Consider the following 26,864-nt stretch of genomic DNA (forward strand, 5'->3'; position numbering starts at 1 on the left):
ATGAAGAAAATTTGATCGATGACAAAGGAGGCAGTGTACTGAATTAATGCATCATAAGGTAAGAGCTTGAGTTTGTTCTGGATGCTCTAACAGCGACGTCTCGGTCTCGTGTGTTGATCTAGCTAATTGTGTTCACTTACTACAATGCACAGCCGATGCGCTACATGCCTGAGTAGCGTGGCAGTTTCCCAGTTAGCAGCGTTTCCAAAAGTTCAAAAAGTTTGATCTTGACAAACTTTACTTAGCTAGCCAGCCAGCCAGCTTTGCTTTATGGAAGAATGTAGCTAGCTATGATATATTATCAACATTGCGTTATAGTCTACGATCTATAAAGCTATGTTATAGTCTCGTTGGCGTGTACCTGTAGCTACTGGCTAGTTGGCTAGCTAACAGGCTATAGCAGCGGGGACTTTTGCTAGCTTACTTATTTGTGGTCTGATTTAGTTTAAATATACCTAGCTAGCTAGCTTCCTTTGCTTGTAGCTTGCTTCTCATCTGACTGGTGTTCGCTAGCTAGCTGCTGCGCAGCAACCGAGTTGCTGGTCCCGGTTTTAGAAATCTGAGATTCGGAAAATATATTAGCAGTGTCAGAAATGCTACAGAAAGGTAGCATATCGTTGGTTCAATATTGGATTGTGGGAGCGATAAATTATACATTTAATTACAACTTTTGCCATACAAACGCATTCAGTCCGAAAGGTGTCAAGTCTAATGTTCTCTTTATGGACGCTGTAATCAGACGCCTAGATATTGAGCTAGGCTTGGGCAAGACATTTTATTTTGCTAACGACTGTGTTAAAAATCCGGTATGTGGTTCTCGGTAGCTTCAATCAATCCCTACTACATTCGGGCTATAATACATCTGACTGTTACAACATGTTCTATGTGTTACCTGGAGAATGGCCACTTCATTCCTCAGTTGGCTCTCCTGCTTGGTAGGGAACCTCATTTTGTCAATCACCTTGATGGCAACATCTCTTCCAGTCTTTCTGTGTTTCCCTGCCAACAGAAATAAATAAGTATGTAACAGTGTACATACACTATATATATATTTTAAAAAGTATTTGGACACCCGTTGTTGACAGGTGTAAAAATAATCAAGCACACAGCCATGTAAAAATCTCCTTAGACAAACACTGTCAATAAAATGGCATTACTGAACAGCTCAGTGACTTTAAACGTGGCACCATCATAGGATGCCAAGTGTTCAACAAATCAGTTCGTCAAATTTCTGCCCTGCGAGAGCTGCCTCTGTCAACTGTAAGTGCTGTTATTATGAAGTGGAAACATCTAGGAGCAACAACGGCTCATCAACAAAGTGGTAGGCCACACAAGCTCACAGAACAGGACCGCCGTGTGCTGAAGCACGTAAAAATCGTCTGTCTTCAGTTGCAACACTCATTACTGAGTTCCAAACTGCCTCTGGAAGCAACGTCAGCACAATAACTGTTTGTCAGGAGCTTCATGAAATGGGTTTCCATGGCTGAGCGCAAGCCTAAGATCACCATGTGCAATGCTAAGTGTCAGCTGGAGTGGTGTAAAGCTCACCGCCATTGGACTCTGGAGCAGTGGAAACACGCTCTCTGGAGTGATGAATCACGGTTCACCATCTGGCAGTCCAACGGACGAATCTGGGTTTGGCGGATGCCAGGAGAACGCTACCTGCCCGAATGCATAGTGCCAACTGTAAAGTTTGATAGAAGAGGGATAATGGTCTAGGGCTGTTTTTCATGATTCGGGTTAGCCCACTTAGTTCCAGTGAAGGGAAATCTTAACGCTACAGCATACAATGACATTGTAGACTTTTCTATGCTTCCAACTTTGTGGCAAATGTTTTTGGAAGTTCCTTTCTTGTTTCAGCATGACAATGCCTCCGTGAACAAATCGAGGTCCATACAGAAATAGTTGGTTGAGATCGGTGTGGAAGAACTTGACTGGCCTGCACAGAGCCCTGATCTCAACCCCATCGAACACCTTTGCGGTGAATTGGAACGCAGACTGTCAGCCAGGCCTAATCGCCCAACATCAGTGCCTGACCTCACCAATGCTCTTGTGGCTGAATGGATGCATGTCCCAAATGCAATGTTCCAACATTTAATGGATAGCCTTCCCAGAACAGTGGAGGCTGTTATAGCAGCAAAGGGGGACTAACTCCATATTAATGGCCATGATTTTGGAATGAGATGTTCGACGAGCAGGTGTCCACATACTTTTGGTCATGTAGTGTATATATAGTATCATAAAGATAGATATGTTTGGGTTGAGAGAATACAATTAATCAAAACATGGATATCCAGGCACATACCTCCATACACAATCCCAAACTGACCAGATCCTAGAACCTCGTCAGAGAAGATCTGGTACACAGAGCTGATATCCTACAGAGTGGAAAACGCTTTAGTAATACTAAAGTTTATTACATCTATTAGTAAAGGGTAATACTAGTGCTAATACACAGCTATATGTTTACACTGCTATATCAGATGCCAAATGGGTCACTTTCACTCAATGCAGAAGTATAGCACACACGAATATCACCATTTCCCATAACAAGGGCATCTGTGACTTCCTTAATGTCTTTTTAAATATATATATATTTTATATACATGCAATGTTTAATGGTCAATGAAGAATGCAGAAGTAAAAGAGGAAAATGTTGGACTGCACACACGCACATACAGAGAAATTGTGCAAGATTGTCCGTAAAAGTTACCATACTCACCACATTCTCCTTTATCTGGCAGTTCGACACAGATATGCTGACAGACAACTCCTGTTCTGGTGGAGGAAACACAAGTTTTCACTATAAACAGTACAAATGCAGAAAGTACTCAATGTATCCCTAACTTATCAAAAACAGAGATACATTTCTCACGTTTTCACGTCCTTAAAGCCTATCACAGCTGCTTGGACTACACACAGCAGATACAATAATGACCCTTTCAAATTGATTAGGAAAGATATGTGTTATTGAACGGCATAGCTATGAGTTGCATTTCATAGTAAGTGTTATGGGAGCCTCCCTGAGGCCAATATTCAGTCATGGGGTTTCAAAGTCATGTTTTACCACACAGTGGAGCAGCGGTCTAAGGCACTGCATCTCAGTGCTTGAGGCGTCACTACAGACACCCTGGTTTGAATCAAGGCTGTATCACAACCGGCTGTGATTGGGAGTACCATAGGGTGATGCACAGCGTCATCCGAGTTTGGCCAGTGTAGGCCGTCATTGCAAATAAGAATTTGTTCTTAAAGGACTTGCCTAGTTAAATAAAGGTTAAATAAAATGAATGAAAAATAATCTTATGATCAACAATGTGTGTCCTCCTGTATTTGTCATTGAGTAAGAAGCATAGTATAGCACTATTGGGCACGAGGCTGAGTCTCTGCAGCTTGTTATTTCAGAGTGGTTGGATAGCGATGGGTAATAAAATGGTGGGCCTCATCTGTTTGGCATTATCACCCTCACCATCTATCTGATTTACACCACAATTCATGGCCAGCTAAATGACCTCCAGGGGTTATTTAGACCTCATCTCATCTCCACTTTAAAACGTTAAAACCTGCCCTGGTGATTGTGGGCACTGAACCACAAGTGTGTTTATTTAATAACCTAAAGGTAAAAAAATACCACTAATCTGATTCGGGCCATCTTCATTATTAGATTAAGGTGCATTACTGTATTGGATGTGATGGAAGAGGAAGGTGCATTTTAACACACACATATAATCCCCTGAATCTATGTCAGGTTTCAGGTGTCGCGCCATGTGCCCACAGGTGAGCAACAGGTTGAATGTGCCACCTTGACTCTATAGCCCCTAAGATCATCATAATTATTATAATCAAATTCATTAACATCCATCATCATAGCAGGGAAGAGGTAAACCATGGCTTCTCAATTCAAGGCTCTGCTGTGTCTATAAGTAGTCATTTCTGGTGATGTTCCCTTGTGGCTCAGTTGGTGGAGAATGGCGCTTGTAATGCCAGGGTTGTGGGTTCAAATCCCACGGGGGACCAGCTACAAAAAAAATGATGTACTCACTACTGTAAATCTCTCTGGATAAGAGTGTCTGCTAAATGTCAAATGCCATTGTAGTTCTCAAAACAAGACTGACTGCTTACTCACTTCAGAACATCACCTCACCTTACTTGACCGTTAACTCAGGATTCAAGCATTTAATGGGGACTCTTTTGACCCACTGCACACATATAAAAATCAAACCACCAAACGACCACAATATGGGATTAGCCATTTTATGTGCATAAATAGTACTATTTCCATCGCTCACATAACCAAATTTCATACCACCTTTCCAGTGCTCGTGCCATTATCTACAATATGTCAAATATATGCCAATGCAACTTCCAATAGAAATAACTAATGTATACACACATGATCAGTAGCCTAAAGCGATGTCTCCATGTTAACAGTAGAGAATGGTACTGTACTCACTGTGGTCCTTGCTCTGCCCGGTTGCGGTGGCCACACTGGGCTGGGGCGTGGCAGGCATCAGGGCCTGCCGGATGGCCTTCTCCCAGCCCTGGGCCACCTCCATGCCCACGCCTGAAGCTGCCAAAGCGGGGCTGTTGTAGTGGACTCCGTGGTTCTCCCCTACATAGTAGACCATGGTGGAGGTGATGATTTCAAAGCAGTGTGGGTTGCTGCTCTGGGCTAGGCTGCTAAAGTCACTTGATTGTTCCACCTGCAGGATCTCTGAGAGAGGGATCTCCTGTGGGCCATGAGGGAAGGAGGGAGAGAGACACCAGGGTCATAACAGACACAAACAAAGAGAGCCATGCCATCACCGCTAGTGATTGGGGAGAGAGAGACACAGAAGACAAATATAACCATGATAGACATGATAGATAAAATACCACAGCCTAGTGAACAGTCAAACTGAGAAAGACAAGTCACTGAATCAATCACTAGCAAGACAGAAAGTCAGATCAGATGTAAGCAGACACCAAATCCTTTGCAGAGTTCAGAGGTAACCGCTGAAAAATGCTCTAACGCTTAGCACGCGTACCAGAAAGAGTAACCCAAAGTTAGACCAAGTCCCTTCCCACAGTGTAGTGTATCCACAGCCCCTGCCTAGTGCACAGCCTCTGTCTGACAGACCCTTACAGAAGTGGCACGAGGGGCAGTTTGAGCACACTTTAAAAGTCCTCTTTCCCTCCTGCCTCACTGTCAAATGCAAATCAAAGAAGAAGAAGGAAGTCCCTAGCCAATAGAAGCCCCTGCAGTGCCTCGCCCCCATCTCCCCCCCCCGCGTCTCCTCTGGGTCCCCTGAGGGCGGCTCACCACAGAGTATCAGATGAAGTGGTTAGTAGGGCCGGCCCACGTGAACCAGACCTGGGCCCATTGAAGAGAAGAGGCCCCATGATTACAAGGCAGGACACGAGAGCCCCATCTGAGCACGAGCCGCGCTGCCAGCCACTGAGACGCAAGACACAGTGACTACTGTTCCACAGACTATCAGACAACAAAAACCCGGTGCGGGGGGTTGGGGAGAGGGGCGGGGCGGGGGAGCTAGAGACTGAGTGAAGGCCCCTTACCCCCATAAAAGGGTTTTGGAAACCACAAGTACAGGGGTCTCATCTTCAAAAGAGAAGCCTATATGACTTCCAAATGTTGAAAATGGCAGTCATCTGATGCATCGACACACAACCACCACCGCTAATCAGATGAATGGAGGTAGAGAGAGGAGAGGACAGCCACACGACAGGAGAACAAGAGAGAAGGAGAGAGAGACAGTGGGGGAAAACACCCGAGACTCAGAGGCTACGGTAGATAACCTAATGTGACCACTGGCTCAATCTATGGAGCACACACTAGCAACAAATAAAACAGAACGACCCATATGACGAGATTTGAGAGAATGAGAAAGAACACATTGGCGAACAGCTAGTCTTCAATTAGTCTCCTGAGTGCTATGCTAAGTGGCAAGTTGATAATAAACGACCATATAAAGCTGCCTCTAAACACACCCTGAACGTCTCAATCCCAGCTGTATAAAAGACTGGGGTTTCCTCTCCACTGTTTCACTGCTGGGAAGATGGAGGGTGTGTCCATCACAGCCGTAACACTCGGAGAGTGGAGCTTTAAAACAGAATAATATTAGATGACAGCCTGGCAATTAGGTGTCTACCTACACATACACACACTTTCTCTCTCTCTCTCTCTCTCTCACGCACACACACACTGAATGTGCTACATCTCACAAAACAAAAGTTGTTAGAAACCATAGCACCATAAACACCCTCCAGCTGCGTCACATCTCTCACCACAATCAGGGGAGGCGTCAGAGTAACACACCCACACGGGACAGGCTCACAGAGGCAAGACTGTACGGAACATGTGGAAGCCTTTACACAGAGGGAACAAGGACTGCCTGGCTGCCTTAGTGCCAAGTGTCTAATTACACAGCTACGCCACTGGTGTCACCATGGAACTGTCACACACTCTCTGAAGCTGGAGATATAGCATTTGGAAATCAATGTCAAAATGCATGAATCAAATCTATTCAAACTTGACAACAAAAGTTTATGGTGAAGGTATGGTAAGACATTTGAAAGAGCATATCTGTTATGAGTGATGCAACTTGTTACAATATGTATTGTATATACAGTGGGGCAAAAACATATTTAGTCAGCCACCAATTGTGCAAGTTCTCCCACTTAAAAAAATGAGAGAGGCCTGTAATTTCAGGTACACTTCAACTATGACAGACAAAATGAGAAGAAATCACATTGTAGGATTTTTAATGAATTTATTTGCAAATTATGGTGGAAAATAAGTATTTGGTCAATAACAAATGTTTATCTCAATACTTTGTTATATACCCTTTGTTGGCAATGACAGAGGTCAAACGTTTTCTGTAAGTCTTCACAAGGTTTTCACACACTGTTGCTAGTATTTTGGCCCATTCCTCCATGCAGATCTCCTCTAGAGCAGTGATGTTTTGGGGCTGTTGCTGGGTAACACGGACTTTCAACTCCCTCCAAAGATTTTCTCTGGGGTTGAGATCTGGAGACTGGCTAGGCCACTCCAGGACCTTGAAATGCTTCTTACGAAGCCACTCCTTCGTTGCCCGGGCGGTGTGTTTGGGATCATTGTCATGCTGAAAGACCCAGCCACGTTTCATCTTCAATGTCCTTGCTGATGGAAGGTTTTCACTCAAAATCTCACGATACATGGCCCCATTCATTCTTTCCTTTACACGGATCAGTCATCCTGGTCCCTTTGCAGAAAAACAGCCCCAAAGCATGATGTTTCCACCCCCATGCTTCACAGTAGGTATGGTGTTCTTTGGATGCAACTCAGCATTCTTTGTCCTCCAAACATGACGAGTTGAGTTTTTACCAAAATATAACTAAATATTTTGGTTTCATCTGACCATATGACATTCTCCCAATCTTCTTCTGGATCATCCAAATGCTCTCTAGCGAACTTCAGACGGGCCTGGACATGTACTGGCTTAAGCAGGGGGACACTTCTGGCACTGCAGGATTTGAGTCCCTGGCGGCGTAGTGTGTTACTGATGGTAGGCTTTGTTACTTTGGTCCCAGCTCACTGCAGGTCATTCACTAGGTCCCCCCGTGTGGTTCTGGGATTTTTGCTCACCGTTCTTGTGATCATTTTGACCCCACGGGGTGAGATCTTGCGTGGAGCCCCAGATCGAGGGAGATTATCAGTGGTCTTGTATGTCTTCCATTTCCTAATAATTGCTCCCACAGTTGATTTCTTCAAACCAAGCTGCTTACCTATTGCAGATTCAGTCTTCCCAGCCTGGTGTAGGTCTACAATTTTGTTTCTGGTATCCTTTGACAGCTCTTTGGTCTTGGCCATAGTGGAGTTTGTAGTGTGACTGTTTGAGGTTGTGGACAGGTGTCTTTTATACTGATAACAAGTTCAAACAGGTGCCATTAATACAGGTAATGAGTGGAGGACAGAGGAGCCTCTTAAAGAAGAAGTTACAGGTCTGTGAGAGCCAGAAATCTTGCTTGTTTGTAGGTGACCAAATACTTATTTCCCACCATAATTTGCAAATAAATTCATAAAAAATTCTACAATGTGATTTTCTGGATTTTTTCATCTAATTTTGTCTGTCATAGTTGAAGTGTACCTATGATGAAAATTACAGGCCTCTCTCATCTTTTTAAGTGGGAGAACTTGCACAATTGGTGGCTGACTAAATACTTTTTTGCCCCACTGTATGTGTTGGACGTCCCTTTCAGGCAGATTTCCCCAGCAAAAACCCATAACATTTTCAGATACAAATACTGCTGATGACAACGTGGCCCTAGAAAAAAAACTTTCACTCTGCGACTTTGGAGAAATGTCAGTGTACTGCCTGTGAAACCACAGGAGGCAGGCTGGGGGATTTTCTCTGTGTATTAATGGCCCACTGTAGTTTACAGTTGCGACACAGCAGCCCCCATTCTTAGTCACACCATTACATACACCATTACATTGGGCAGGCCCTTTTAACACACTATACACCCAAGACAATAAAACACATTTATATATATATATATAACTGTGTTTTATTGTCAGCGTTTGGTTGAAACCATTTGGTTTTAGACAGTGTAAAGATTGAGAATTACTGATCTGTTTACGTTGTTCTGTGACATCAATGTAAATGCAGACTCTGGTGCCCATTTCATTCTGCCATGCATCTGCCTCTGTCAGGTAATAGATGATATGTGGTGTTGCTCTCTCACCTTATAGAACTTGGCTCCAGTGTCGTTCTGAAACAGGCTGAGGCTCTTGGTGTCCAACCTCCAGTAGTGTCTCTTCCTCAGGTTGTCTCTGCTGGTGTAGTGGACCATCCAGCCCTCCCTCACCATGGTGGAGCTCCTCCTCTTGGTCTGTTTGATGGACTGGACCACCCGCATCAGAGGGATGTTGCTGCTGGTGGATGGGCTGGGGACACACACACAGCACTTTTTATGAAAACATTTGTCACAAAGTGCTTAGCAGAAACCCGGGCCTGAGTGTGAGAAGAGCAAGCAGAAGCAACAATGGCAAGGAAGAAGGTCCATTGACGCAGACCTGTTTGATAACTACATGGTCTATTTTTACACAACTATTACATAAGTTAAACTCCAAGTTAGCTTAAATATGTCCCAGTAATGTAAGGTGTCTTGCTTTATAATACCTGATGGTCTTGATGGGCTCCTCGTCCTTCTCGCGGTCCAGAAAAGGAGAGTCCATATAGAACATCTTGTCGTCTGGGGTTGAAGGTTCGTCAGAGTCATCCAGTAGTCCTCTAGTGCTCTCCACATCACTACTGTCCACCTCCATGGTACTGTCAGAGTCAGGCCCTGGGCTGGCAGGCTCTGTGGACACACACGATCACACAAATATGAGTATGTCCCTCAGTTACATCTTACCATGATAAATGGACATGGAATGTGAAAATAGGACAGCAGAAACTACCTCCATTGAAGGAAACCTCGCCCAAGCAGTCTCTTGGTACCTTTGATGCACACCGCTTATGGCAATTGAATTTACAATCTGAAAAGAAAGTACAGAAAACATGGATTTAATGACACAACATGGAACTCTAGAGGGAGAAAGGTAAAGAGGTCTAGGCCGATATGGACATAGAGACATACAGACAAACTGCGAGGAAGGGAGGTGGCACCTCACCTTTGCACTGCATGCCCTGGCGGAAGAGGCCCTTGAGCAGGCGTTTGCAGTACTGGCAGATGGTTGGCCGCGTGTAGGTGTGGATGGCGAAGGTGTGAGGCACCTTGACTCGCCCCAGCACCATCTTCTCCATCCAGATGGGCCGGCCACTCCACGACAGGATCCTCTTCCCTGCCTCCTGGTGGCAGCGCTGTTGCAGGGAGAGGCAGATGGAGCAAGTGTGGTAACCACAGAATGTAGGGATGGAGAGATTTGTAGCCAGTGGGAGTGAGGGAGAGATAAAATAAACCAGGGAAGGAAGGAGATAGCAAAATAGGGAAGAAGATGAGGGATGGAGGGACCAAAAAGGACCAAATACACAAACATGGGCTAGAATTGACAAGGGTTTAATTTAATTGGCCTAATTGTATTTTCATGGACCTTTCATAAGCGTTGGTCACCAAGGAGAATATTCCATCCAGCTAACTTCAAACAAACACGTTTCACACGCTTAGGGGAGGCCATCATACCATCCAGTTAATCCAATTCAATTTGCTGTGTCTTTGTGGTGTTTCACATCAAGATAGTAAGATACTCCAATAGATTTGGCTGACAAACATAGACAATTGTTAAGAAACAACAAGGCATGACCTTGTAGTTCATTTACTGCCAACTGACAAATATGTCTCAATCGGAATGACAGTTAGATTCCGTCAAAAGTGAACAAAATTTTAAGCCAATCACATAGAACTGGTTAGTAACTGTACTGAAAATTAAAATCCTATGGTACTTTCACAAGGGGCGTAGACGGACAACGTTGCCGCCTTGCAAGCAATGAACTGTGCTTGGGTGTAACTTTATAAGGGATTGTGTTTACATAGCCACTTTCACAGGGTCTTAAAGCTCTTTGTATTGTGCAGAATGTATCTTTACCACAGAACATCTCTCTACACCAATGGAAGCACAGGTCTTACCTCCTCCGGGAATACCACCGCATGTTCAGTGGGACCGGGGAGGGGCCGGGGGACTGAGAGCGAAGAGCCCGGCAGGGACACGTTGGACAGACGTCTCTTCCTCACCCCACTGCAGTTGTTGGGTATCTTAAAGGCGCAGCGCTTGTGGTAGTTCAGCCCACAACCTGGAAGTACACAGGACACAGTGGTCACTAATTACACATGAAGAACAAAACACATATTGTACAGTACAGGCTATACAGTGGTGGCCAAAGGTTTTGAGAATGACACAAATATTAATTTTCACAAAGTCTACTGCCTCAGTTTGTATGATGGCAATTTGCATATACTCCAGAATGTTATGAAGAGTGATCAGATGAATTGCAAAGTCCCTCTTTGCCATGCAACTGAACTGAATCTCAAAAGAACATTTCCACTGCATTTCAGCCCTGCCACAAAAGGACCAGCTGACATCATGTCAGTGATTCTCTCGTTAACATAGGTGTGAGTATTGACGAGGCTGGAGATCACTCTGTCATGCTGATCGAGTTTAAATAACAGACTGGAAGCTTCAAAATGAGGGTGGTGTTTGGAATCATTGTTCTTCCTCTGTCAACCATGGTTACCTGCAAGGAAACATGTGCCGTCATCATTGCTTTGCACAAAAAGGGATTCACAGGCAAGGATATTGCTGCCAGTAAGATTGCACCGAAATCAACCATTTATCGGATCATGAAGAACTTCAAGGAGAGCGGTTCAATTGTTGTGAAGAAGGCTTCAGGGCGCCCAAGAAAGTCCAGCAAGCGCCAGGACCGTATCCTAAAGTTGATTCAGTTGCGGGATCGGGGCACCACCAGTACAGAGCTTGCTCAGGAATGGCAGCAGGCAGGTGTGAGTGCATCTGCACGCACAGTGAGGCGAAGACTTTTGGAGGATGGCCTAGTGTCAAGAAGGGCAGCAACAAAGCCACTTCTCTCCATGAAAAACATCAGGGACAGACTGATATTCTGCTAAATGTACAGGGATTGGACTGCTGAGGACTGGGGTAAAGTCATTTTCTCTGATGAATCCCCTTTCCGATTGTTTTGGGCATCCGGAGAAAATCTTGTCCAGAGAAGATAAGGTGAGCGCCACCATCAGAGTCCTGTGTCATACCAACAGTAAAGCATCCTGAGACCATTCATGTGTGGGGTTGCTTCTCAGCCAAGGAAGTGGGCTCACTCACAATTTTGCCTAAGAACACAGCAATTAATAAAGAAGGGTACCAACACATCCTCCGAGAGCAACTTCTCCCAACCATCCAGGATCAGTTTGGTAACGAATAATGCCTTTTCCAGCATGATGGAGCCCCTTGCCATAAGGCAAAAGTGATAACTAATTGGCTTGGGGAACAAAACATCGGTATTTTAGGTCCATGGCCAGGAAACTCCCCAGACCTTAATCCCATTGAGAACTTGTGGTCAATCCTCAAGAGGCGAGTGGACAAACAAAAACCCACAAATTCTGACAAACTCCCAAGCATTGATTATGCAAGAATGGGCTGCCTTCAGTCAGGATGTGGCCCAGAAGTTAATTGACAGCATGCCAAGGCGGATTGCAGAGGTCTTGAAAAAGAAGGGTCAACACTGCAAATATTGACTCTGCATCAACTTCATGTAATTGTCAATAAAAGCCTTTGACACTTATGAAATGCTTGTAATTATAATTCAGTATTCCATAGTAACATCTGACAAAAATATATATAGACACTGAAGCAGCAAACTTTGAGGAAATTAATATTTGTGTCATTCTCAAAACATTTGGCCACGACTGTATGTAACAAACAGAATTTGGATGTCAGCGTTGGGCTTGATACTCAGCAACATTTCATACCCAGCCATCTTGAGACATCTTAAGACATGTATTAAGACATATTTGTGATGACATCTTGAGATATATTAACACGTCTTAGGAAGGAAACTAAGTCAATGAATACGGTAGGAAAGCACTACTTTGATTCTACCCAGCAGCTTCATTCTCTTAAACGTCCACATGAGGGCTCTACATGCAGTCATTTGATCTCATCCTTCCTCATAGAAAGCTTCAAATGCTTTTCAAAGACATAGCATGGAATAAAATAGATCTGATCCAATAATTACAAATCACATGCAATTCTACATTCCACAATTCCACATTTAATTGCAATTTGACTAGGTATACCAGTCCAAATCTTTCATCCTATTGGAGCGCCTGTTGCATTCCTGTCCCGGCTGGCCCTGGGGCAGGTTGTGTTGTACTGAGGGACAGGCTGGATCCATCAGAGAGGGTTAGAGTAGAGCAGCAGCACATGCTTTCTAAAGAGCCTTTGAAGGCTGAGTCCAACGCTTGGCATCAGCACACTGGGCTCAATTCAAACAGGCCAGGCCGGCCATCTCTTCAAAGACCTTCTTTAGTAATGAGAGGAAGTCATACACTCCACTGAGGCTTACTGCTGCACAGCGCTACCAGCCTTAATGTACCTCTCAGATTGGACCAAGAGAAGGGCATGCTCGATTTGTGTGTGTATGAGTGTACGAGTCGGGTAAACATTTGACACCTTGGCTTTCGGTTCACAGTGCACCCCAGCCTTGATGTGAGAGAGAGCTTGATGTGTGTGTGTGTGTGTGTGTGTGTGTGTGTGTGTGTGTGCTTACCTTCACATTTGAGCCCCTGCCGGACGAGGCCCCATAGCATCTCCCCACAGTAGTCACAGAAGGTGGGGGCTTTGTATGAGTGGACATAGAGGGCATGGGGGCGGATCTGGAAGTCCTCTACTGTGGCTAAAGCTGCAATTCAGACACAACTTAAAAACAAGAACATGGCAAACAAAACTAAAGCAAAACAAATAAACTTCAAACACAAAAACCCTGAAACCAAATAATGGGAATTACAAAAAAATGAAATAAAAATTAAACTTAACAAAAATATAAATGCAACAACTTCAAAGATTTTGCTGAGTTACAGTTCATATAAGGAAGTCAGTCAATTGAAATACATTCATTAGGCCCTAATATATGGATTTAACATGACTGGGCAGGGGTGCAGCCATGGATGGGGAGCCAGCCCCAGCTAATCAGAATGGGTTTTATCCACAAAAGGGATTTATTACAGACGATCCCATATGATGCCGCAGGTGAAGAAGCTGGATGTGGAGGTCCTGGGCTGGCATGGTTACACTTGGTCTGCGGCTGTGAGGCCGGTTGGACATACTGCCAAATTCTCTAAAATGACATTGGAGGTGGCTTATGGTAGATAAATGAACATTAAATGATCTGGCAACAGCTTTGGTGGACATCCCTGCATTCAGCATGCCAATTGCATGCTCCCTCAAAACTTGAGACGTCTGTGGCATTGTGTTGTGTAACAAAACTGCACATTTAGAATGGCCTTTTATTGTCCGTATAGTTAAGAGGTTTCGGGCTCTATTTTTGCCTGCCGCGACAACTGCACAAGTGCTAAACGCTCACTTGTTTTCAACTTCAGCATGTAAAAACTGCCGCTCTTGTGTTTTCCACCCCATTCACCAGGTTCAGAAATGTACCTGTCTAATATCAGCTCGCTTGCACTGATGTGGGCGGAGTGGCAACATTTGAGGTGTGTCCTTTAAGAACAACGAAAAGCAGGTCTTAGCGGTAACACGGTTGGTAATAGCATGGATTTTGTGAGCGGGAGCACAACCTATCCAGCCGTGACGCACAGTGCCCTTGAGCTAGTTAAAAAAATAAACAAGAGAGGAGTGACTGCTCCCAAACTTGATCTTTTAATAAAGCTTTGTTGATTAAGATTTATTTCAAAGCAGTCTCACGAGCCAAAACCTTCATTGATAGGCTTGGCTACTTGGCAAACAAAAAAACAGCCTTCATTGAGGCAGGGGAGGCAATAGGTCTCTACTTGGTTGATTTTTAATTAAATGAGACCCAAATGAGAAAAACCTTTTGTTTTTTACGTTTATAACTACGAGGGTTACAGGTACAAAAAACACATATCCTCTCTTGTTCCATAGCTTCTGACCAAGCTATTTACAAATTTATTGTTGTTTAAAAAAACGGATTGCTTATTTTTCGTTTAATTTGATTAAGAACCAGCTCACATGCAATGGAATTTAGGAGCCGTCTGCTATTTCTGGAGAAGTGTGAATGCCATCTGTAAGATGGTTCCATTACGTTTTTTAAACATTATACTGTATTTGGGACATGATCTTAATATTCTCTTTTTCAGATTCTGTGAAAAGTGTGGATGTGCGTAAAACCCTCCATTGTCTGCGTTGCCTTAATATTACAGTGCCGTGCGAAAGTATTCGGCCCCCTTGAACTTTGCGACCTTTTGCCACATTTCAGGCTTCAAACATAAAGATATAAAACTGTATTTTTTTGTGAAGAATCAACAACAAGTGGGACACAATCATGAAATGGAACAACATTTATTGGATATTTCAAACCTTTTTAACATATCAAAAACTGAAAAATTGGGCGTGCAAAATTATTCAGCCCCCTTAAGTTAATACTTTGTAGCGTCACCTTTTGCTGCGATTACAGCTGTAAGTTGCTTGGGGTATGTCTCTATCAGTTTTGCACATCGAGAGACTGAAATTTTTTCCCATTCCTCCTTGCAAAACAGCTTGAGCTCAGTGAGGTTGGATGGAGAGCATTTGTGAACAGCAGTTTTCAGTTCTTTCCACAGATTCTCGAATGGATTCAGGTCTGGACTTTGACTTGGCCATTCTAACACTTGGATATGTTAATTTTTGAACCATTCCATTGTAGATTTTGCTTTATGTTTTGGATCATTGTCTTGTTGGAAGACAAATCTCCGTCCCAGTCTCAGGTCTTTTGCAGACTCCATCAGGTTTTCTTCCAGAATGGTCCTGTATTTGGCTCCATCCATCTTCCCATCAATTTTAACCATCTTCCCTGTCCCTGCTGAAGAAAAGCAGGCCCAAACCATGATGCTGCCACCACCATGTTTGACAGTGGGGATGGTGTGTTCAGGGTGATGAGCTGTGTTGCTTTTATGCCAAACATAACGTTTTGCATTGTTGCCAAAAAGTTCAATTTTGGTTTCATCTGACCAGAGCACCTTCTTCCACATGTTTGGTGTGTCTCCCAGGTGGCTTGTGGCAAACTTTAAACTACACTTTTTATGGATATCTTTAAGAAATGGCTTTCTTCTTGCCACTCTTCCATAAAGGCCAGATTTGTGCAATATACGACTGATTGTTGTCCTATGGACAGAGTCTCCCACCTCAGCTGTAGATCTCTGCAGTTCATCCAGAGTGATCATGGGCCTCTTGGCTGCATCTCTGATCAGTCTTCTCCTTGTATGAGCTGAAAGTTTAGAGGGACGGCCAGGTCTTGGTAGATTTGCAGTGGTCTGATACTCCTTCCATTTCAATATTATCACTTGCACAGTGCTCCTTGGGATGTTTAAAGCTTGGGAAATCTTTTTGTATCCAAATCCGGCTTTAAACTTCTTCACAACAGTATCTCGGACCTGCCTGGTGTGTTCCTTGTTCTTCATGATGCTCTCTGCGCTTTTAACGGACCTCTGAGACTATCACAGTGCAGGTGCATTTATACGGAGACTTGATTACACACAGGTGGATTGTATTTATCATCATTAGTCATTTAGGTCAACATTGGATCATTCAGAGATCCTCACTGAACTTCTGGAGAGAGTTTGCTGCACTGAAAGTAAAGGGGCTGAATAATTTTGCATGTCCAATTTTTCAGTTTTTGAGTTGTTAAAAAAGTTTGAAATATCCAATAAATGTCGTTCCACTTCATGATTGTGTCCAACTTGTAGTTGATTCTTCACAAAAAAATACAGTTTTATACTTTATGTTTGAAGCCTGAAATGTGGCAAAAGGTCGCAAAGTTCAAGGGGGCCGAATACTTTCGCAAGGCACTGTATATGCCTACAGGGAGAAATGATGGCGCCTGTAACTGTATTTAGACAGCCTATTTTAAACTAGTTGTTTCGATTAGAATTATTCACTCTCATTTTAGGCTTTATCAATAGTGAATTTAATCTTGCTTATTGACAATGTTTGGCATATCCATGGCTCAACCATAATGCAATTTACAGTATGCTAGCCCCTATATCAGTGTAAATGCTATGTTTAACAATATATTTCCATATTGAAACCAAGCATTTACTTCAAACAATGTGGACTGAAAACATGTTCAACATATTTAGCAGAGATGGGATAGGCCTACATTTTGTTATTTTGTTTCTGTATGCTTTTAGTTATTTTATTTACCAAACTAGGCTATTATGGACTACACTGGAATTGATGACAACGCAGTACATAAAATACCATAAATACGCAACTTGAAGCAACCACATATTTAGCCAAGGAGCATGTTCTGATTGGCCAGTGAGGAGACACTGTTTATTCATCAAAACCCAGCCTTTTCGCGCCACCGCCAGCTACTGCGCCCATTATTCTTGAAGTCAAAACAGCAAAAATATTTCTGACAGCCCTGGACCTATAGCGCTATCGCAAAAAATGTACCACTGCGTTAGTTTGTTAAAAAAGATCCCTGGGTGTACACTGTAATGTAAAGGAATTTTATGCTGTTTTGTCAGCCGATAATAGTCAGATGATTTACTGGACCATCAGCACTTGTGTTATTGGTATGTCTGTGTGCATAAAACAAACTATAACTCAGATCTAGGGAACAAACTGTTCACATATAATGCATCCATATCAGAGTCTGACCTGGGAAGTAACTTAGAACAGGCAGTTATGTACAGTAAGAGATGCTGGAGGGGAAAGCTGTTCTGTTCCGAGGTTGTGGTTTCTCTCACTAGGGCTCAGTGCTATAACATCTCAGTGCTATAACATCTCAGTGCTATAACATCCCATTAACAGCTCAGCGCTATAACATCCCATTAACATCTCAGCGCTATAACATCCCATTAACAGCTCAGCGCTATAACATCCCATTAACAGCTCAGTGCTATAACATCCCATTAACAGCTCAGTGCTATAACATCCCATTAACAGCTCAGTGCTATAACATCCCAGTAACAGCTCAGTGCTATAACATACCATTAACAGCTCAGTGCTATAACATCCCATTAACAGCTCAGTGCTATAACATCCCATTAACAGCTCAGTGCTATAACATCCCATTAACAGCTCAGTGCTATAACATCCCATTGACAGCTCAGTGCTATAACATCCCATTAACAGCTCAGTGCTATAACATCCCATTAACAGCTCAGTGCTATAACATCCCATTAACAGCTCAGTGCTATAACATCCCATTAACAGCTCAGTGCTATAACATCCCATTAACAGCTCAGTGCTATAACATCCCATTAACAGCTCAGTGCTATAACATCCCATTAACAGCTCAGTGCTATAACATCCCATTAACAGCTCAGTGCTATAACATCCCATTAACAGCTCAGTGCTATAACATCCCATTAACATCTCAGTGCTATAACATCCCATTAACAGCTCAGTGCTATAACATCCCATTAACAGCTCAGTGCTATAACATCCCATTAACAGCTCAGCGCTATAACATCCCATTAACATCTCAGCGCTATAACATCCCATTAACAGCTCAGCGCTATAACATCCCATTAACAGCTCAGTGCTATAACATCCCATTAACAGCTCAGTGCTATAACATCCCATTAACAGCTCAGTGCTATAACATCCCAGTAACAGCTCAGTGCTATAACATACCATTAACAGCTCAGTGCTATAACATCCCATTAACAGCTCAGTGCTATAACATCCCATTAACAGCTCAGTGCTATAACATCCCATTGACAGCTCAGTGCTATAACATCCCATTGACAGCTCAGTGCTATAACATCCCATTAACAGCTCAGTGCTATAACATCCCATTAACAGCTCAGTGCTATAACATCCCATTAACAGCTCAGTGCTATAACATCCCATTAACAGCTCAGTGCTATAACATCCCATTAACAGCTCAGTGCTATAACATCCCATTAACAGCTCAGTGCTATAACATCCCATTAACAGCTCAGTGCTATAACATCCCATTAACAGCTCAGTGCTATAACATCCCATTAACAGCTCAGTGCTATAACATCCCATTAACATCTCAGTGCTATAACATCCCATTAACAGCTCAGTGCTATAACATCCCATTAACAGCTCAGTGCTATAACATCCCATTAACAGCTCAGCGCTATAACATCCCATTAACAGCTCAGCGCTATAACATCCCATTAACAGCTCAGTGCTATAACATCCCATTAACAGCTCAGTGCTATGACATCGCACCTCTCTGATTTGAAGGGGTTGGGTTAAATGTGGAAGACACATTTCAGTTGAATGCATTCAGTTGTACAACTTACTAGGTATCCCCCTCTCCCTTTTCCCATTAACAGCCCAGTGCTATAACATCCCATTAACAGCTCAGTGCTATAACATCCCATTAACAGCTCAGTGCTATTACATCCCATTAACAGCTCAGTGCTATAACATCCCATTAACAGCTCAGTGCTATAACATCCCATTAACAGCTCAGTGCTATAACATCCCATTAACAGCCCAGTGCTATAACATCCCATTAACAGCTCAGTGCTATAACATCCCATTAACAGCTCAGTGCTATAACATCCCATTAACAGCTCAGTGCTATAACAGCCCATTAACAGCTCAGTGCTATAACATCCCATTAACAGCCCAGTGCTATAACATCCCATTAACAGCTCAGTGCTATAACATCCCATTAACAGCTCAGTGCTATAACAGCTACTTACAGTAGGAGGCGGTACAGCAGAAACTAACAACAGGCTACAAGGTTGTCTACAACATCACCTGTTTCAGAGTGGTATGGCATTACAGAGCACACTAAAGACCACTGAGACAGACCGTCTCTTTCAACAGAACAGGACCAGAGAAGACCACATCCCATGATAATGATGCTCTTTAATAAGCTAGTTCATAGTATGGTTTGGTTTGTTTCCTATCTGGACTGAAACACAAGGTAGGCCCAGCCATTACTCAGGGAACTTTTCTCCATCTGCTGCTGTGGTTTGTGTTGGAGGTATATGAGTGAGGTCATTCTTGGAAGGGACAGTTAGTTCACAGGAGTGACTCATCCAAGATGTGAATAAGAGATCGCTATTCGCTACCAAACCTGTGTGACTGCATCCCCCCCAGCACTGGAGAGAAAAGAGATCAATCTCTTTCTCACAGTTCTTTTGCAATCATTTATGCTGTTGTGGTTTTCCCATTGACCAACAAGGGAATCATAATCTTTTACGCCAGAATGTAGGTGGAAAACCCTGTGTAATGTCACAAATTATTTGTGTGTGTTTTTGTGTTTCAGTGGGTGTTTTTTCTGATCCAGGTTTACAATAAGACCAAGTTGACATACAAGTATTCAATGAAGGATACACCAGGGACATTCTCAATAGCTGTTGACGTGACGAGATGCAGCTCTGAACAACAAATGTGACATCTATCCACTTAGGGAATAAAATTAACTTTACTGACAATCCCCAAATACCTGGAAGAGAGAACATTCTTTGGAAGATAAGAGAGAGAAAGAGACACCAGGAAGAAAGGGAGAGCAAAACAGATGGCTGCGGGGAGGAACACAGATGAGCGATAGTGGGACCTCCACAGATCACCTTATGACTTTCTACTGCAGGTCCTTGGACTGTCAAATCTAAAGGTCCAAGCTTAAAAAGCAGCACTGTTGATTTCCATGTTAAAATGATGCATATGGACACACAGCACCTCCATATGAATAATATATATTTCATTAACTAGCTATATAGATTCATTTAGTTGCTAATGAACTCGGGCGTGAGTCGAACTTCAAAGCGTAAAAAGAACTCAAGAAAGTCACATGCCACCACACTGGTCATAGCTCCCTGGCAAAAAAAAACACATGAAAGAAGGCATTCATGGGCTTTTCAAACACATCGAGGAAAAAAACGCACAGCCTATTAACGGCCTCAACTTTATGAAATGGTTGTTGAGATGTTTTGCATCAAACACCATAGAAGATTGAGCCAATAAAGAGTTTTTCACAAGCAGCAGGCCTGACATCAATGTGATGTCTGTTTGTTTTCATTTTTGACTAATCAGGCATCACAAGTGTCCATCAGACATGCCATATCCTGTCAAATAAGAGGGATGCTGAGTGAGAAACAAACAGCGAGTGGGATTCTTGGACCAAACAGCCCTCTCTCCATGTCCAACCCCCTGGTTAGGGATGGCCTGTCCACTATTTCCAGTGCCGCCCTGCACAGCCCAGCATGTTTATACTCAGTGGGTCCACTACAATCACTTACTGCAGAGAAAACAAGCCAGGCCCTTTGAGTCCAGCGCCAAGAGAACCCTGAGCTGTTTGTCTCTCACAGCCACAGAACTGAACAACAGGTCTCAAAGAATTTATAGGAATCAATGGTGTCTTTAAAATATTTAATTAATGTAAATTAGAAGCAACTAAGGGAAGGATAAATAGTATGATTTTAAAAATTCATATTTTCAGTGTGCCAGACTAGAACAGCAAAGCATATCGGAGCTTGCATTGCACCAGTTTGACACATGTAGATCTCCTCAGCATATGCAGACCAACTACAAGGCTAAGACGAGGAAGCAGGGTGGATGTAGAGCTTGTGGATGTGACAATACTCTGACCTCACACAGCCATCCAGGTGCAACACTGAGGCTGAAACCTGTCAACCGTCTGAACCCAGAGGGAAGGAGACAGAGGTCTGCTGGATACACTCATTTGGGGCTCACTGCTAAACACCAGCAGATCAGATCCATCCGGCCCCAGAGTTATTTCATGTCTGGATCCATGCAGACAATGCTTCTAGTTCTACCCCGGAGAGAGAGAGAGGGAGGAGGGGGATGTCCAGTCCAGGTGGTGGGACTGTGAGGTGCTTCCCAATGAAGACAGATGGAACCGAAAAGAATGCCTTTACGAGCCAGTGTTTGTTAGACTCAATAGTCAGCAGGAAACTGAAATCATCTGTGACAGGAAAAGAGAGGGGAAACTAGCCACCTGTCTCTCTGGAGGTGAGCTTTAGATAGGCGTGAAACAGCACTGTACAACACACAGGTTTGAATTACAGAAAATGTTGTTTACTAAATTAGTACATATAGCCTAAAGTCAAAATGTTAATAAAAGCCATTAGGGTTGAACCCAGTTCAGAACTACTCACCAGAGAGCACCACCTCTATCAGATCTCCCTCATGGATATCTTCTGCTGACGTCAGCCTCTGGAGAATGTTCTCAGAGGTCAGGTCATGGCGGAAGAGCAGGATCTTGTCATACATGCCAAAGAAGCCACACTCCGGGAACTGGTGAGGAAGAAACAGAAAAACGCTTGTGAGTATCCACTATATCCAGAACGCAATGGCTGGAACACGTATAATCTACTGGCTCGACCAACAATATACACACAATAACTCATATACACTTTTTGAAGTTGGCATCAGCTGATCAAGACCCTGTCTTAATATTCATTCAACAGTTGTTTACTCTTTATTTTTCCCTTCTCATGTGGTTTGGGGACATTTATGATTATGTTCAATGCGGTTTGCCATATTTACTTGACAAGTGCTACTAATTTATGGTTGGCCCCCATCTGATAAATATACGTTTATATTGTATACAGTACTGTATAGAGCTCCTTCTCTGACTCACGGAGTAATGGCTGCCTTTATACAGTCATCATAGCCAGAGCCAGCAAGCCTGTGGTGTAGGAATGGAACGGGGGTGTGTGTGTGGAATGAACACTCGGCTGAATATCACCACAGAGAGAGAGAGAGGGAAACACAGCTGTTTCATCCACCCAAGCTACAATGAGTCACACACACACACACACACTCCTGCTCCCATTAACTACTTCCTGTGGCTCACATCAGCAGTCAACGTGGAGGATGGAGGAGAATTCAAAAACACACTGGCTCAGGAAGAGATCTCACATTCAAACACCTTTATCCCCTGAAACAGTGGAATGCACTGATTACAGTGGAAGGAAAAAACTATCAAATGGCTTATAGCATGCCACTCTTCTCCATACAGCAATACAAGTAGGCAGAGTGCCATTAGGTGGAGGCTATTGATAATGAAAAATGTATATCAAAACCGCACTGACAAAGCCATTGTAATAACATTGTAATAACCTTTCTAGTCGACGATGTGGAATAGTTACTGACTGTCAGTAATCATTTAACTATTGCAGAAATTCTATCCAGCAGCATTAGGAGCAAAATGACAACTAAGCATCTGCTAGAAAAGACAGAACTGTCTTGCTCGTCTTGCAAGCCTTGGTTCTCAGCAGACAGTCTGAGGTGAGCTCACTTCAACAATGCTCTCCAGTAGCTGTGATGTAACCTCCAGCTTGGCAGTCCGTCAGGGCTGGGCCAGGTAATGCTCTGGACTCTCAGATAATGGCCCAGGCCATCAGACAGCAAGCAGTGAGGGAAACAGGAGAGGAGAGGATAGGGGAGGAGGGGTTAACATCCTGAGAGGAGTGACAGAGGAGCAGCAGCGTCCTGCAACACAGCCAGGAAGTAAGCCAAGTCAATACTGAGTCACTTCCTGGTCCCAGACCCACAGTTTCCACACAACTTCCACTGCTCGTGTCAAGACACAAAGGTTAAACACACACAGGTTATACACACATACATGCACACACTCACTAAATCACTGGCGTCCGCACACCCGCTCACCTGGCTACAGCATATCTTCTTTTCATACACACATCCATTGTGGTGTCATGTAGCAAAGTGGACATTTCACAACCTTCCTGAGGTTTCTCAGTCCAACATTTCCACTGGACATGGAGTTCTGTATAAGAAAAGTAGCCTGTCTCTTGCTATGCCTGACTACACTGTATGACACTGTAACCATGGATCTCTCACTCACCATCTTCCCTTGCAGGGGACGTCATGTCCTCTGTCTGGCAGGAAAACAATGCCCAGTTTCTGTGAAGGGCAGCAATGCCGTTTTTCACTCCTCTCATCTCTCCCTTCATGAAATGATAAAGTGTGTTTCCCCAACCCTTCTGCCAGTCAGCCAGCCAGCCAGCCAGCCAGTCAAGAGAAGCCTACCTTCATCAGCAGTGTGTCATATTCAGATGTAAGGGTCAATAGGGGCTGTCAGGGCAGAAGAGAGCCAAAGAAGGGATGGATGGATGTAGCGGGCCATCCTGTGTGGCGCTCATCAAAGCGGGCCCCTGGCGGAGGCCCCCTACAGAGCTGCTTCTCCCTGCCAACATGGCTGCTCTGGCAGGCTCACCTAACACAGCTGCTTCCCTGTCAGGGTCACACACAATGCCCACGGAACAATGTGAGCAGTAACACAACGGCCAATGAGGCCCACGGGCACCAGGGTTGGCACACGATACAGCAGAGAGGGGAACAGCTGGAGCTCCTAAAATGCTTCTCTCCAGGGTGGTGGAGCCACGGCTCCAGGCTGACACCAGGAAAGAGGACACCAGGAAAGAGGACACCAGGAAAGAGGACACCAGAAAAGAGAACACCAGGAAAGAGGACACCAGGAAAGAGGACACCAGGAAAGAGGACACCAGGAAAGAGGACACCAGGAAAGAGGACACCAGGAAAGAGGACACCAGAAAAGAGGACACCAGGAAAGAGGACAGGGTTAGGGGCTACACTGACAAACTATGCAAACTGCTTTTAAATGAGCATCAACCAGAATTACTGTTCTGAATTAACCCTTACATACACATTATTATACACCCCCCCCCCCCCCCCTAAACAGCACATTCAATGTGCCTAGTTCCCAGAGCAGCAGAGCAGAGAGCAGAGCCTTGCTGAAGGCCAATAAATGGCCCAGTCATGTAAACACTGATAAACTCCTGTGTTTAAAAGGCCTCCTTTATGCCTAATGCATATGGAACATGAAAGGCTCTGTCTGTTAGCAGCTGCCTTACATAACTGCATGATCATCCAGCGCTCCCGGCTGGCCTAGGCTCTGGCTCTAATCTGAGGGGGTAGTCCTTGCATCTAGTCTGCCTTTATACACAGTAGACCAGTCTGCATCTCCTCCTGTAAGCCTGATTCAGTCTGATGAAGGTCCATAGACTGAAGCATCGCTATGCTTTTGGTCTGTCTAGCCTAATCCACCCATGGCCAGTACTAGGCTCCTAGATGCGTCTAGTGGGAAGGAGAGCTGAGAAGGCTGGGAAAAGGGAGAGGGAGGGTGCTCACACACACCATAACAATGACCCCAGTGTTAGGGCTACTGCTTCTGGCTTTAATGTAGCTGAGATAAGCTGGGGTCCTGCGGAGAGCAGGGAACAAAGAGATAAGATTCCCCGGTGGGGAGAAGTGACCGCAAAGCCTCTGTGTGTGTGTGTGTGTGTGTGTGTGTGTGTGTGTTGCCGTGTTGGCCCTGGCTGTGAAGACAGGGAGCTGAAAGGAGGGTGTGAGAGCGAGGAGAGCGCAGTGGATAGGGATCTTATGATAGCTGTCCTGCTTTCCACAGGATACCACTTCACTGGGCTTGGTGTTTATCCAAATGTAGACATCACTAAACAACATCAAGAACGTGTACCTTTACACAGCTTCATGTTTCCAAAACAAGAGACATCCTAAACCCTGTCATACCTTAAAGTGATTCATTGCATGGCTCTAGCATTGTCAGGGTGAGGTTTTCCTCAACACGTCTTACATTCCTCATCTCCAGACCCGGGGCCCCGGGACCATCCCCCTCCACTCCCCCTTCTGCCCTGCTCTGAAACCTGGCCAGCTGGATTCACCTCCTGTTGGCATTTACTGCAACACTTTCTACTGCACGTAGTTCCCATTCCAGCTGCCTGCAGCTCAGGTCTACAGATTGGAACAGTTCTGTATTGGGGAAAGGGCTGGGTAGAGGGCTGGGTAGAAGGCTATGGAGAGGGCTGGGTAGAGGGCTGTGGAGAGAGCTGGGTAGAGGGCTGTGGAGAGAGCTGGGTAGAGGGCTGTGGAGAGAGCTGGGTAGAGGGCTATGGAGAGGGCTGGGTAGAGGGCTGTGGAGAGAGCTGGGTAGAGGGCTGTGGAGAGAGCTGGGTAGAGGGCTGTGGAGAGAGCTGGGTAGAGGGCTGTGGAGAGAGCTGGGTAGAGGGCTGTGGAGAGAGCTGGGTAGAGGGCTGTGGAGAGAGCTGGGTAGAGGGCTGTGGAGAGAGCTGGGTAGAGGGCTATGGAGAGAGCTGGGTAGAGGGCTGGGTAGAGGGCTGTGGAGAGAGCTGGTAGAGGGCTGTGGAGAGAGCTGGGTAGAGGGCTGTGGAGAGAGCTGGGTAGAGGGCTATGGAGAGAGCTGGGTAGAGGGCTGGGGAGAGAACTGTGGAGAGAGCTGTGGAGAGAGCTGGATAGAGGGCTGTGGAGAGAGCTGGGTAGAGGGCTGTGGAGAGAGCTGGGTAGAGGGCTGTGGAGAGAGCTGGGTAGAGGGCTGTGGAGAGAGCTGGGTAGAGGGCTGTGGAGAGAGCTGGGTAGAGGGCTGTGGAGAGAGCTGGGTAGAGGGCTGGGTAGAGAACTGTGGAGAGAGCTGGGTAGAGGGCTGTGTAGAGGGCTGGGTAGAGGGCTGGGTAGAGAGCTGTGGAGAGGGCTGGGTAGAGAGCTGTGGAGAGGGCTGGGTAGAGGGCTCTGGAGAGGGCTGGGTAGAGGGCTCTGGAGAGGGCTGGGTAGAGGGCTCTGGAGAGGGCTGGGTAGAGAGCTCTGGAGAGGGCTGGGTAGAGGGCTCTGGAGAGGGCTGGGTAGAGGGCTGTGGAGAGGGCTCTGGAGAGGGAAAGGTAGAGGGCTGTGGAGAGAGCTGGGTAGAGGGCTGGGTAGAGAACTGTGGAGGGGGCTGGGTAGAGAGCTGGGTAGAGGGCTGTGTAGAGGGCTAGGTAGAGAGCTGTGTAGAGGGCTGGGTAGAGAGCTGTGGAGAGGGCTGGGTAGAGAGCTCTGGAGAGGGCTGGGTAGAGGGCTGTGGAGAGGGCTCTGGAGAGGGCAAGGTAGAGGGTTGTGGAGAGGGCAAGGTAGAGGGCTGTGGAGAGGGCTCTGGAGAGGGCTGGGTAGAGGGCTCTGGAGAGGGCTGGGTAGCGGGCTCTGGAGAGGGCTGGGTAGCGGGCTCTGAAGAGGGCTGGGTAGCGGGCTCTGGAGAGGGCAAGGGCTCTGGAGAGGGCTGAGTAGAGGGCTGGGTGAGGGCTCTGGAGAGGGCTCTGGAGAGGGCTGGGTAGGGGGCTCTGGAGAGGGCTGGGTAGGGGGCTCTGGAGAGGGCTGGGTAGGGGGCTCTGGAGGGGGCTCTGAAGAGGGC

General features: G+C 45.1%; 1 protein-coding gene across 3 annotated transcripts in view; it reads right to left on the reverse strand.

The window, feature by feature from the left end:
* Positions 1–26,864, reverse strand: part of LOC110498037 (serine/threonine-protein kinase D3) — a 69,900-nt gene that overhangs the window by 9,683 nt on the left and 33,353 nt on the right. For all 3 annotated transcript variants that reach the window (XM_021574581.2, XM_036954957.1, XM_021574579.2), the window contains exons 3-13: positions 21,781–21,919; positions 13,257–13,388; positions 10,606–10,769; positions 9,653–9,842; positions 9,440–9,517; positions 9,159–9,339; positions 8,722–8,923; positions 4,451–4,727; positions 2,723–2,778; positions 2,306–2,378; positions 893–999 (exon numbers count right to left, since the gene is read on the reverse strand). In XM_021574581.2, coding sequence (XP_021430256.1) covers positions 893–999; positions 2,306–2,378; positions 2,723–2,778; positions 4,451–4,727; positions 8,722–8,923; positions 9,159–9,339; positions 9,440–9,517; positions 9,653–9,842; positions 10,606–10,769; positions 13,257–13,388; positions 21,781–21,919 — 1,599 coding nt within the window. The remainder of the gene's footprint in view (positions 1–892; positions 1,000–2,305; positions 2,379–2,722; positions 2,779–4,450; positions 4,728–8,721; positions 8,924–9,158; positions 9,340–9,439; positions 9,518–9,652; positions 9,843–10,605; positions 10,770–13,256; positions 13,389–21,780; positions 21,920–26,864) is intronic.

Source organism: Oncorhynchus mykiss, chromosome 19 (assembly GCF_013265735.2).
Source record: "Oncorhynchus mykiss isolate Arlee chromosome 19, USDA_OmykA_1.1, whole genome shotgun sequence".
Classification (NCBI taxonomy): Eukaryota; Metazoa; Chordata; class Actinopteri; order Salmoniformes; family Salmonidae; genus Oncorhynchus; species Oncorhynchus mykiss.